The 13285-nt window shown below is 35.4% G+C and overlaps 2 protein-coding genes across 5 annotated transcripts; both read right to left on the reverse strand.

Annotated features, from left to right (window-relative positions):
* Positions 1-335: 335 nt before the first annotated feature.
* Positions 336-7464, reverse strand: LOC102616055 (E3 UFM1-protein ligase 1 homolog). The gene is made up of 20 exons (XM_006488171.3): positions 7152-7464; positions 6395-6706; positions 6048-6314; positions 5431-5478; positions 5130-5195; positions 4879-4982; positions 4328-4421; positions 4188-4244; positions 3215-3659; positions 2975-3129; positions 2816-2881; positions 2660-2728; positions 2457-2549; positions 2281-2346; positions 1739-1785; positions 1582-1645; positions 1373-1450; positions 1223-1285; positions 1062-1154; positions 336-760 (listed from the first exon to the last, which is right to left on the reverse strand). The coding sequence occupies exons 1-20, from the start codon at positions 7323-7325 to the stop codon at positions 659-661; spliced, it is 2463 nt and encodes an 820-aa protein (XP_006488234.1). The 5' UTR covers positions 7326-7464; the 3' UTR covers positions 336-658.
* Positions 7465-9182: 1718 nt separating this feature from the next.
* LOC102616337 (ankyrin repeat-containing protein At5g02620) lies at positions 9183-12774 on the reverse strand. 4 transcript variants are annotated; one of them, XM_006488174.4, is made up of 4 exons: positions 12636-12774; positions 11245-11796; positions 10749-11158; positions 9183-10243 (listed from the first exon to the last, which is right to left on the reverse strand). In XM_006488174.4, exons 2-4 carry the CDS (start codon positions 11570-11572, stop codon positions 9368-9370), a joined length of 1614 nt encoding a protein of 537 aa, XP_006488237.1. In that variant the 5' UTR covers positions 11573-11796; positions 12636-12774; the 3' UTR covers positions 9183-9367. The 4 variants fall into 4 exon arrangements, with proteins under 4 accessions (XP_006488237.1, XP_006488235.1, XP_006488238.1 ...); XM_006488172.4 differs by lacking the exon at positions 12636-12774 and adding an exon at positions 12383-12571; XM_006488175.4 differs by lacking the exon at positions 12636-12774 and adding an exon at positions 12259-12571.
* Positions 12775-13285: the final 511 nt, after the last annotated feature.

The raw sequence follows: 13285 nt of genomic DNA on the forward strand, positions 1-13285 counted from the left end.
GAAACAAAATCCAGTTAAGGAAGGACCAAGAAATTATCGTTGATGATTGGTACCATGCTTAAGGATCCTCCTTCCTATCACTAAAGTAGGAGATAACAAAACACGCTCACTTCCATCACCAGAATCTAGTGGCAGCTTGCAGGCAGTAACAGTTTCTGTTGCCATCCGGGTAAAATATATTCCTGGTATCGCAGTTTTGGTTCGGAGCGAGAAATATTAAACACACAAAATATATATAATTGTCATATTCAGTTGAATAGGTATAGGCTGATCCACAATCACAGAGCGACTCCTATCAAGAGAATTGGCCACGTAGGCCTTGGTCAAGCAAAGAATTTTCACAGGAATAACTAGCAACACCTTACTTTAAAAATATTTTGACAGCTTTTATCTGATTCCTAACTGACATAATGTTAGAAAAAAATTATAGAGTCCCAAGCATCAACTCGTTAGAGCAGATGAGATACGTTATTTTACACATCAGGCAAGTTAAAACAAAAGGGTAAAACTACATCTGAAAAGTCACAAGATAATCATCTAGACTGATTGCTTCTATTTGTAACAACGAAAGAAACTTATGATATGGCCAGCCTCATCATCTATGGAAGTTTTCTTCAGCTGTCAGTTCAATTTTTAACATTTGCTCTTCCAAGCCAACTCAAGATTGTGAAGACCCCAAAACCAATCCTTTCAAAGCCGGCATTAGGTTCTCCAGATGCTCTCTTTTACTCAAGATTCTATCAGATGAACAATCTTGCTCCTGCCAAAACAGAAATATAGCATCATGCTGCATGATCAAGCATTAATCTCCTCTCATAACTGTTATACATCATACAAATATTTGGATAACCATGTAAAGAACTAAATTCTCTTTCCAAATTCTATTCACATTTTTCCCACGTATGATTAAAAAAGAATGTTCCCTTCTTCATAAGAGGATTCTAAATGTTATGGACATTGCTTTTAAGAGTAACTAATCACTGAAGAACAAGAAATATCACTTAACACGAAAGAGTTACTACATTATGGATACTGCAAATAAAACCACTATGTTTACTCACATCACCAGTAGCTGCTGACATAAGTGCTAAAAGGGTCACCGTTGCAGTTTGGTAATCTGTCAAGACCTTATATGCCGAATCATCCATTTTATCCTGAATAATCAATGAACAAGTTAGATATGCAAATTAGAAATAAATGAACCATTAACTGCACTTCATACCTTCAATCGAGAAACAGCAACTGAAATGGCCCTTCCAGGGGCTTGAAGAGCTTTATTGTGAACCTGTAAACAAGAAATACATGTTCCAAGTTACACATAGAGAGATACACATCTGTGTAAAATTCAATCATTGAACTTATACTAACAGACCTGCACATAAAGTAGGGACACAACTTTCGCCAAAAGTGAAACTGGGTCGGTTTCAGCAGAAACTTGAGACGTCAAATCCTGAGAATGAAAGATAAAGAAAGGTAAGATGGTGAGAAGCTTTACAGGTTATAAATTGACTCCAACTTTTCTAATTGTCTATCCACTTGTCCGACCCATATTTCTGTATCCCCATAGACAGGAAGACCCACCTTGCGATATGAATGCAAAAGAGTTCTTTCCAATTTCTTGTCAAGCTTTTTCAAGAGCAACCCACTGATAGAAAAGAACCCACAAGAGCTAAGTACCATGTCAAAAAAGCTACAAATTACCCACGTAAGCCACAAACATGCGGGAGAATATAATTACCTCTCCTCTGCTAACTCTTTAAATGCACTCATAAATGTTTCCACTTGCTGTCACAGAGAATATTCAGAGTTAGAACTCATTGATTTTTAACCAAAATAAGACAAACATATTCTGAACTATGGCTATTGAACAAAAGCAAATCAAGTTGAAATAGAAAGACTTAAGATTCCTAGTCACACACCCCTCTCCTATTCTGCTATCACTTTTTCAAATGTAATACAAACCCAACAAGATTAATTCCCGCTCATGTGAACGGCAGTGAAAACTTTGTTTCCAACGAAAGTTCTCAACAGATCCATCTAGATATTAAGCTACCAAAGATTCTTATCCGCAGCAATATTGGAATGTGCATTAAGAAAAGAAACATAACTTTCGATTGCACCTCTACTAATCAAATTTCATACCACACCACATTACATGTTGTATATCACCTATGTATATGAACTTCAAAAGATCATCTCACACTCCAATGAATCAACCATTTCTTACAATGTAACTCTTAAGACAACAAAAACATCATGTCTTATGATGACGACACTGACCTTCCCTTCCAAAGCTTCAATGACAGCAAGAGCCCTCTTTGAAAGTGGTCCAGGGAAACTCTTGGCCTGTGCAAGCAAAAGGGAGCATGAATAAGAATCAGCCACCGGCAAGACTTTCCGAATGGTCATCACTTTTGCATATGGCAAGGATAGATAAGCAAGTAATTATTTCATACAAAAGCAGTTCTTTCCGTTGAGCTTAGCGAAACAGAGCCTGAGTTTTGCAATTCCTGAACTTCAATTCCATTCTTCAATTTGTTGTGCATGTCCTAATAAAACGAGTTCCAAGTATTAGGCTCTGCTTCAAATTATCATATTTCTTAACTGATTAAGACTGCAGTAACATTCAAATAAAAATAGAACAGTGCATAATTACTACCAAGTTAAGAAATAATGTATCCACAAGAGCAGCAGCTGTTGTTCTCAACAGGTGCCTATGCATTAAAACCTGTAAATCATAGAGAAGTCTTCTATTACTCATTTCATCATCTTAGCAACCACTTAAAAATATCAAGCAAATGTCTGAAGAACTTACTGAAGTTGATTGGTCATCTTCAAACAAATCTAATGCTTTTTCATAGAGCTGCATATTTAAAAAAGACTGCCAAGATGCAAAAACACACTAAATTTAGAAAGATACAAATCAGCAAAACCAAACTACTGATGAAAACAAAACATACATCAAACACCTAACCTCATCAAGTTTCTTTTGCAAATTATCAAGCAGAAGCTTCATTTTCTCTGCATTTTCGGTGAACAATGCCTTTCTTTTCTCCTTCAAATAATTGATTAGCATAGGTCTCATATAACTGGCTAAAGGCCTTAGAATTGTCTTGGGATCATCTATACCTACGAAATGAGAACACTGCATTGCTAAAAGTAGGGTATAAAGCAAATGCTTAGTTGGCCAAAATTAAATAGAAAATCAACAGACCTTGTTCTTCAAAATCAGGATTCAGCATCATAATCTTTTGAATTACCCACTCTTCTGAAGGAACATTAAGATTGCCCTCTTGCAATTTACCACCATCTTTCTTGGCACCTGGTTTAGAATCGGACACTTGTGATGGAGGAGTATCCTTGCCTCTCTTCTGGTTTTTCTTGGACTTTGTAGGAATATATTCCGTGTCATCTGCACCACTTTCAGTTGCACCTGACTTTACATTGCCACCAGATTTTCCCCTTTTCTTCTTTGGCCCTTTCTCCAAGACATTCTTATGACCACTCTCAGAACTAGTCTCACTTGCCTCACTAGACCTGTTTGTATCCTGTCCAACTTTGGCTTCCTTGATCAAGTATGAATCATCACTTGGCATGATACCCGAGGAACCTGAAAGACCAAAAGATTCCACTTCTTTTTCCACACGATCATAAACATCCTAAAGTAGATATGAGAAAATGAAACCATCAGATCTCCAATGACGAACTGAAAGAATGTAATTATATTTCCAAGCCCACAATTCCCATAATCAAATGGAGCAAACACATTAATATCCCTAAAGTTCTAATGGATTCTTTTAAGTAAACATTGACACATACGAAAAAGCACAAAATTTTACATACAACAAGACAAGAAAGCGAGCCAAAACAAAGACAAATAATAGAAATAGCGAAGAAAGGGATCACAAAAGCTCAAGAAATCACCATCCTGACCATAGCCAGCCTAGCATGGCCTACATCTCTCCAATGTTTTCTTGAGAATAAACGAGTAGAAGTTTTATGACTTTCCCAAAGTTGCTATACTTGCTAAACAGAGCTATTAAGAAGAGGTGGCTAGGCAAAACAAATAAAAACCTTTCATACTCAAACCTAAGCCATCAAATGTAAAATACACAACGCAAAAGTAAAGCAGCAGAACCACTGTTTGAACAGAAAACTCAAAATGAGCTTCTTCATATAATTTATACCTTGACAAAACCATTGCTAAATACATAGGATTCACCCAGGATGAGTGCTTTGTTAGCCTGAAAAATTAACAAAAAACAAATGAACAATAGGAAACAGATTAAATGCACAAGCAATTAACAATGGAGTAAATATGTGTAACCTTGAGGGCCGACTGAACAGATGGACAAAGTGACAGAATCTTAGAAGCATCTTGACTACCAAAGGATGCAGGTAATACAGAAAGAGAATCAATCCTGCATAAACGAGAGCTATGTATAAGATGGAATTACAAAAAGAGCCAGTTTATAAGGTCCACCCATGTTAGTCACTGACTGTTGAGAACATTTATTGGATAAAAGTTTCAGAAGATAGTTAGATGATCATAATTATGGTCACAACTTTTTCCTTAGTCATTATCAGGAGAAATAAATCAGATTAGGATATCATGGCAACTACTACTAACAGTGACAACATCCTTATAGAACCCCAAGATCACGATGATGGATCAAGGGTAGAAGCAGTTTAAAATGTCATATTGCAGATAAAATGAAGAAAACTTAGGTAAGGAGTTACCTATAATCACTGTTACCAAAAAACTGAAATGCTCTAAGTTTTTACAAAATAAAGGGACAGAACAAAATTAAGAGTAAATAAGCTGAAAAAGATCAAGGAAACAGAATGAAAAGAAAAGTACTTAATTATAAGCCTTACCAGCTACCACGCTCCACAGCATCCTCGGTAGCAGCATCCAATATCTCGATCATTGCGGGGTGAACAAATACAGTAACTAAATGTTTACCTTCAGGATATCTGGACTAAATTGGAGTACATAGCCACAAATTCAATTAGATAAGCACGAAAAAAAATCCTCAATTATGAAGTATACATTTCAAGAAATTCAACAACAATATAATGCAATTCAGATCCCTTAATGCTACATTAACATAAAAGAAAGAAAATACCTGCAAGAACTGAACAGGCTGGGAAATTCCAAGTTTGTGCAGGGCGTCATAGCTGATAAAAGAATTCTGCAGCAAATAAAGGAAACAACAATCAAACATGGCATATTATTTCAGATTTTCCCAGAAACCAATAAATACAAAAATTAAAAAAGTAGAACAAAATAAGCAAAGATTGTAAGTAAAAAGCAAATTCAACACATACGCTGCATAAATTAGTCAAATCAAGATACTTATTGAAATAGATCGAACTTATGAATCTGAATATCAACAATTGCAAAGAGAATTAGAAAGTGGCCCAAACCTGTGAAAAGAAAGAATCAATACATTCCCTTTGAGCAATAGCAAAGACCTGTCACAAAATTTCCCTCCATATCAATAGAAGTCGCTAATTAAAATGGCAATTGGTCTAGGCTTCACAAGAACATGAAAACTACACCCTCACCACTTCAAGAAGAGAAGGAAAAAAGGGAGGGGTGGTGAAGAATGAAACCCATAAAACCCCCAAAAAAGATTGAGATCTTTTGTGGACAAACTAGCAATCAAATCAAAATAATCTATATAAAAGTAGTAATAATCCTTATCAGTTATGCATATGATCCACCCAGTAAAATATTATGTACAGAACATGCACGTACAAGTATGAAATTGAACAATACAGCATAAAAGCAAGCTAGTAGCCTCTATTTCTCTATCCTCTAATGTGTGACCTAACGGTAAGTGCACAATTCAAAAGATTTCAAAACTCAAAAATTATTATTGTCCAGTGAAATCAAAGATTTCATAAGTTGATATACTCCAGCAACGAAAGCAGCTACCGGAATTTAATCTTATGTAAAACCTCAACAAGTGATTGATTGAAACCAAAAAATTAGTGTAATGGCCATCAGAATAAGTTAATTTAAAGAGTATGTCACTTACAGTTGGAGTCCAATGAGCTCCAGCACGAACTGATCCAAGGACCTCGCCTTCCTTGACCAGCCCATTAAACAAGGATTGGAAAAATGAACCTTCAACAGCCACACCAGTTGCTCCATCCATTTCTAGCAAAAGCTTCTGTAAAGTGCTCCACAATGCAGACAAATTTATTGGAACCGTGATTCCTCTTGCAGCACCACGAACCATCGCACCAACACGAGCAACATAAGCTGGGGTATATAACTGCCCACCTTCAAGCCTACCTTTCACCTAAAAGAAAAGGCAAACCATATCATTATTTTGCCTTTACTATTACCCCAGTGTGGCACAGAAGTGAAAATATATGTTACCATTGTCCCAAGACGGGGCTCCAGCACAGACGTAACCAACTCAGAGCTGATCTGCAACTGTGCAGCCAGTTCTGCTAAAGCAAGCTGACTACACTCTTGAAGCCTTTCATTAATTTCTTCAGCAACAGAGTCCCAATATGATTGAGAAATTATTTCTCCTTGAATCAACGTAAGCCCTGGATCACCAGAAACTACTTGTTCTGCTTGCTTCTCAACATGGTACAAATCAACACCGGTAATGTCCGCAAGGTCAATCAACGAAACACGCCCTACTTTCTTGATTTCTGTCAGTATCTCGTGCCTCAGTTGCTCCTATCATACCATATTATACCATCACACTCAAATGAATTGCAATCAATATCAAGAAAAAACAATTCTAATCCAAAACACCCAGTTTGATCACAAAGAATTTCTATATATGTCATCTCAACCAAATCATTGCTTCACTCATACCAATTTATAAATAGTGAAATCATGTACATTTGTATCAATTATAGGAAAAATACATCACATTATATGATCAAAATCAATCAACTCAAACAACAATAACGTCCTATGCAGCACAAAAAAAACTATTCACTTGATTTTAAAAATCGACCTTTAATCACCAAAAGCAATTAGGATTAGAACGTCATGCATTATAGCCTATTCTAAGCTGAATTAACGATGCCATTGTTAGCAGATTGGCTCGGTCCAGTTAAATTAACAAACAGAAAATAGGGAGATCATAGGTTTTTATTTATTTATTTATTTTTACAGGAGTGATGTATTCTTTGCCGGAGACGGTGTGGAGAAGGTCGAAATCGATGATGTGAAGCTCATGAAGCTTTTGGACCAATTCGACGACGTTTCGTTCCGACAATCGTATGCTCGATTTCGCTTGCTGCGCGTACTCGAATTGTTTTTGCAGTTGCAGCAATTCGTCGTCCATCTTTCGATCACACGCACTGTAACTGATTGATTTCAGAAATTAAATTAATAGACGCAACTACAAAGAAAAGAAAATATTTTAGCTCCCGCTCCTCCTGTTTTCTTTTTATTATTTTTATTATTATTATAGTATTTTTCTCAACTTTGACTTGGGTAACGACTCAAATTCTGGTTTTTTATATCCAAAAATCCAAACATTCTTTGAATCATACAACAATTAGAAAAATTAACTAAAATAAACATAATATTAATGATTTTTTTTCTAAAAAATATTGCAATGTTTAATTATTCTAAACGTGTATCGCCAAATCACTAATTGTTTAATTGACATTTGATACTATTATTAATAAGAAAATATTGTATCGTTTAAGATATAAATTCTGTATTTCAACTTCAACTTTATAAGTATATATATACCTTTACTCGATTTTGAATAGCGAAAGTAAAATAAAAAATTAATTATTATTTTTTTATTGAAATTAATTACTTTAATTGCCATATAAACTCTAATGTTAAATATTCTATTTATTAAACATTTTTTTAAAATAAACATATTTGAAATTGGGCAACGGGTTCTAGTACCAAGTGTAGGAAATGGAAACAATTGGGCATTACCATCAGTACCCCACTCACATTCTAGTTACACCCTTTTTTTTTTTAATTTTTTCCTTATTACGGAACAATCGAATTCCATATAGAATCGAAGTTCAATGCATCACCTTTCTTTAAGATACAAATGATTTGATTTCTGAGGTGTTGGAAATAGAAAAACTTATTTTCATTATCACCATGCCATAACTTGGAAGATTCTAAGGTGTCTAACACAACACATAAGGTGCTAAATATGGATAAATCAATTTAAGGCTCAAAGGAGGCTACTATAGAATTTTTAGATTTAGGTCTTTAAGTACCTTTTAAATATTACGTCTAATAGTAATATATTAAGTGTTATAACTTTTTAAATTAGACTCAGTTAGGGCTTTTCAGTAATAATTCCAGAGTAATAACGAGCATTTTAAATTTTTTTATTTTAAATTCTCTCTCAAATGATATGTCATTTTTTGAATGGTTAATAAGTATTTATAATATCTATATAAATTGATTGTGATATTTCACCAACTAATTGATGGATATCACACCATTAGAGATAGTTAAGATGTGAATTAGCTTATAAAAATAGTGAAAAACTCACTGTTTCTACATTAATAATAAAAAAATTAAAAGAATAAAAATATGTAAAATCCCTAAAATCAAAAATCAAAAATTCACATCAATCTCTAAATCACACTTGGACATAGCCACCGGCCACCAATGTCAAAACATGAAAACACGTCCCGACTAATTGTAGATGTGTTGAAAATGATTATCAATAAAATTAAATATTTTGATTTTTTTTTTCGTTGGCTCTTATTATTTTGTTCAAAATTTATTTATTTTTATCAATTCACACCAAGCCGAATTTATTTCCCGGGCCCCGCCACTGTTCTAAAGTCCAAAAGGCACAAATGTGATTAATGATTTTGTTTCATTGGGGGCATATGTTTCAAGTTTATGTGAAATTTTCCATGTGCAATATCACCTACATGCTTCTGTCTTGATACATGTATGTTCCATCAACCTTTCAGCATCATTTATGTATGGACCACAGCATCACCTAATTTTCCTTTATTTCTAGAAGCCGAGGCAAAGTGGTCATTTTGCGCATCACTACAGATTAGCACTATTTCCCAAGAATTGTCTTCTTGGCATTTTTGTATGCGTTGGTAAGATCAGGGCTGCCAAACTGAATGAATCAATCAATGCTTTAGCCTCATTTCATCTGCATTTGTGAAGGAATTAACCAGAAGCGATGCAGGGATACTTGATAATTCAGATTCATTCACATTTAACTATGATATCATGGCATAATTTACCAAAACTTGTGGAAGACAAAACTGCGGACAGGCTCTATAGAAAATATACATTTGGCAGTCAACTTATTGGTAAGGAAACAGAAGGTCTGTCATGCCGTATGTTGAAAAAAAGGATCTGGCGTAGAGAATCTTAAATTGCATACAATTTCTTATAGTCATTGTTTAGGACCTCGGTATCTGACATCATGTTTATTGACCCGGACTTCGACCTGCTGCCCATGGATGATTTTCGTATGCTTCTCATGTTTGAGTCCTCAATCCGGTGCCTAATTACCCAGTAAATCATAGTACCCAAAGTAGCAGCCATTATTACAGCTCCTACGATTGTAACTGCAACGGCCATCCACTTCTCGCGCTTGCCCACCACGATGAATGACATCGCCAAGTATGCTACTGAGATAAGCACACAGGCCAGCCACATCAACTTGTTAATAACTGCCATCAATTGCCTCTTTGCCTTGCTTTCTATGACCACAACTGAAGTTTGCACAACAACAACCGCCAAAGAAATGAAGAGGGCAATAGAATCAAAGACGAAAAAGATTATAAAGGCAGGTTTTTGAGAAACATGGGCTTCGCCAAGCGCGACGCCATCAACAGCTTCTTCTGGTTTATCAACAAACTGGCCAGGGACTTGGAAAATGGCTGCAAATGCAATCGTAGCTATAAGGACAGCAACGACAGTTGTGGAGTTGATCGCGTTGTTCAGACCTTCAGCATGCATTTTGTGGAGGCGTTTTGCAATGCCGTGCACGCGTCTTCTCGTCTGTCGGGTGTGTTCTAGTTGGTAGTGCACTTCATGCTTTATATCACTTACAGTTTGTTTCAACTCACGAGCTGGGTTGTTTTGGGGTTTCATGTTTTTGGCACTTTCAACCCCATGTTCGCGCAGGAGGGCCGCAAGGTTGCTGTGCCCTGTTTTCTCAGCCGTGTCAAGGGCAGTTTCACCAGTCCTGTTAACTCCATTTAGGTTAGTTTCACTATTTGCCAGTAGCAACCTAACAATCTGCACAACCAGAACAGACATTGTCAGCTTTACCACTCATTTGACCTTTTTTCATGGAAGAACCAAAGAAGTATTTATATCTTTCTGCAGTTTTGACATCAACTGATGTTAAGTGGAGTAATCTGCATACATCTTTTTCCTTTAAGCTATTGATATTTTTAAGATTCAAAAGCTTCAAATAATGTGTTCTAATTATCAGAGAAGCTAACTTAACTACCATAAAGTTGCTAGATATGTCAGGATTTCGTTTAGAATTCAACTGGCAGATCACATCCAAAACCTTATAGAAAGGAATTTATCAATATTATTATTATAATCAGCAAGAATGATATGAGTTAAAACAGATAAGGATTCTTATGCCCATGATGGTTCAAATATTTGGAATTCTTAAGAAACTTAAACTTCATCAAAGTTAACTTGATTGGATTTTTGGAACTTCTCCCATCTAATTTACCAAATTTCTCCACAAGATACAAAACAATAAATCTATGGAGCTTTGAGTTACCTGTTCTCTACCCTTTCTGGTTGCTATATGCAATGGTGAATTGCCTTTGGTATCTACCATGTTTACAGATGCCGGTTCTGCCTTAATCAGCTCCTGTACCACCTCAATGTTTTGTCCCTTCACCGCCATGTGAAGTGCCGTTTGGCCTTTTTTATCAGTTCGGATTGCAATCACAGAATCTGCTGCTAAAAGTGTCTTCAAGACCTCCAAACGGCCATTCCTCGCGGCGGAATGCAGGGCAGTTTTCCCATTACTTCTAGATATTGTTATTAGGCTACTTTCTGCTTCTATCAAAAAGTTCAGCACCTCTACATGCCCTTGCATCGCAGCCGTATGCAAAGCCGTGGTGTTAGTTAAATCTACTGTCATAGCCAATTCTGGATACACCGCCAGTAGTACTTTCAATACCTCTAAGACAATACAAAACCATAACTCAAGTTAACAATCATCAAAAAGTCAATACCAGACAATTAAAAAGGCTTATATCAAGACATACCCAAATGCCCTTCTTTGGCAGCAATGTGGAATGCATCAAAGCCATTTCTAGCTTTGATGCCAGCATCAGCAAGATCATAACACTTGATCATCTCTGCGACCAAATCCACATGACCATATTCCGCGGCAACATACAGAGCTGTTTCACCAGATTGGTTTTGTTTCGGCAATAATTCCTTCAATTTAGCCTCTTCAGTACCAGTTAGAATATCTTTCACCTCATCAAGATTTCCAGCCCTTGCAGCAGAATGCAAGGCGGTATCATCGCGTTTTCCAGTTAACTGTTTAGTCATCTTTTTCTTAGGCTGTCCACCCGGTGCTTCCTCCATTTGATTAATTTATCGAACACACACAATCTTTCTCTCCCTGAGCTATTTATAATCAATAGCTCAAAAGCTCTTTTATTCTCTCTCCCAGCACAAACCCAGATCAAAACCCGATTCTTTCATCACAAAAGATCATTGAGTTCGTTTCGTCGAAAGGCCAAAACTTTGTGGCTCTGTTTCTACCTCTCTGCCTTGATCACCTGTCTCTTCAAGTCCAAATTATTGACCTGTTCACAGAAAAGACCGCCCCCACCATCAATGAATCCAGCTACAATTACTCATCCAAAACATGAACATGAAAGAGTAAACAAACCCCAAGTATAAAGAAAGAACACAGGGTTCTCTTCATCACGATCGATGAAAAAAATAAGCTCTAATAACTTTATCAAAAATAATAAAAACCATCACCCTCATAAAGTACATCAAACAAAACAATGTGTAGCTTTTCTTCTTCTTCTTCTTCTTCTTCTTTTTTCTTTTTTCCTCTAACAGTTACTAGATTCGAAATAAGAACCAAAAACGTATGAACATAAACATGCATGATTTTACCATGGTTTGAACGAAGGAGAATCTTTGGCTCTCCTCCTTCAAACCCATAAGAGCCCATAATGTTAACAAACCGAAAAAAGGTACAAAAAAGACAGCCTTTGAACAGATTATAAAATACAAGAAAAACAAAATCTTCACACCTTTTGCAGGTTCTTTATTTCGATGGAAAAAGGAGCAAAAGAAGAAGAAGAACAAAGGAATATAATGTAAGACAGATATTAAAATGATTATAATTAAAGGCGCAAAAACATTAAAAACACGCACATGTAAAGCAGCAACAAAAACTTTATTGTTTGTGAATCTGAGATCAAAGCCGGGGGAGTTATAAACAGAAAGCCAATCTCTAAACACTAATAAAGAGGAGACTTTTATTTTTTTTTCATTTTTTGTGTATGTAAAGGTGGTGATGATGACAACGTTGGCTTGAACATTTTCTATTCTTTTTCAGAATCAAAATTATAATGTTCAGATAAAAACAAAAAAAAAAAAAGAAATATAGGGAAAATAGAAGCAAAACCAGAGGTGGGAATGGCCTTGGAGAGCAACCGAAATAACAGAAGCACGCGCGCAATTTGTCTTTCCATGACCCAACAGTGCTCTACACGTTGACTGTTCTGCTATTTAAATGTTTCAGATAATTTCGGGCAAAACTGCTGTCATAAATAAATCAAATTGGCCAGTCTATTTATCTAAAGCAATTTTGAAATTGAATTAAATTATTTCCTACTTCCAAAATGGATTTTAATATGTTTTCTAGAACTTATAGTCACACGCACTATAAAGTAATTCTGTGAGTGTTTTATAGTTGATATGGTAAAATCTTGTAAGAAAATAAGAAGTTTAAGATTTGAATCTTTCGCTCGTAGAAGTAGGGGAGGAGATTGGATTGTTAAAAAATTTAATAATAGAAAAAAAATTTAAAATATTTATATTCATGACAAAAGTGAGTCAAGTTATAAAAGAAAAAAGAAAAGAAAAGCTTTTGTCATTTCTTCTTTTTTATAAAAAAAGAAAAGAAAAATTATTATGTGTGTGTCTGTAAACAATAGTTTTCACTGCATTGTAAATCGCAGCAAACTTTCTAAAATAATACAGTTATAAAAAAAAAATGTAAAATTTAAAAAAAAAACATATATATATACAATTTTACATAAAACACGTGAAAAT

This window comes from Citrus sinensis, chromosome 8, assembly GCF_022201045.2.
Source record: "Citrus sinensis cultivar Valencia sweet orange chromosome 8, DVS_A1.0, whole genome shotgun sequence".
Lineage (NCBI taxonomy): Eukaryota > Viridiplantae > Streptophyta > Magnoliopsida > Sapindales > Rutaceae > Citrus > Citrus sinensis.

Bases quoted from the DNA above. Each gene is read 5' to 3' on its own strand.
- LOC102616055 (XM_006488171.3), bottom strand. From the start codon at position 7,325: ATGGACGACGAATTGCTGCAACTGCAAAAACAATTCGAGTACGCGCAG. The intron at 4,983-5,129 runs GTATTTTCTTTC...ACTCCAATTTAG, and splicing joins AGCCTGTTCAGTTCTTGCAG to TCCAGATATCCTGAAGGTAA. The intron at 761-1,061 runs GTGAGTAAACAT...CTGTTTTGGCAG, and splicing joins TGTCAGCAGCTACTGGTGAT to GAGCAAGATTGTTCATCTGA.
- LOC102616337 (XM_006488174.4), bottom strand. From the start codon at position 11,572: ATGGAGGAAGCACCGGGTGGACAGCCTAAGAAAAAGATGACTAAACAG. The intron at 11,159-11,244 runs GTATGTCTTGAT...GTATTGTCTTAG, and splicing joins TGCCAAAGAAGGGCATTTGG to AGGTATTGAAAGTACTACTG. The intron at 10,244-10,748 runs GTAACTCAAAGC...CTGGTTGTGCAG, and splicing joins CCAGAAAGGGTAGAGAACAG to ATTGTTAGGTTGCTACTGGC.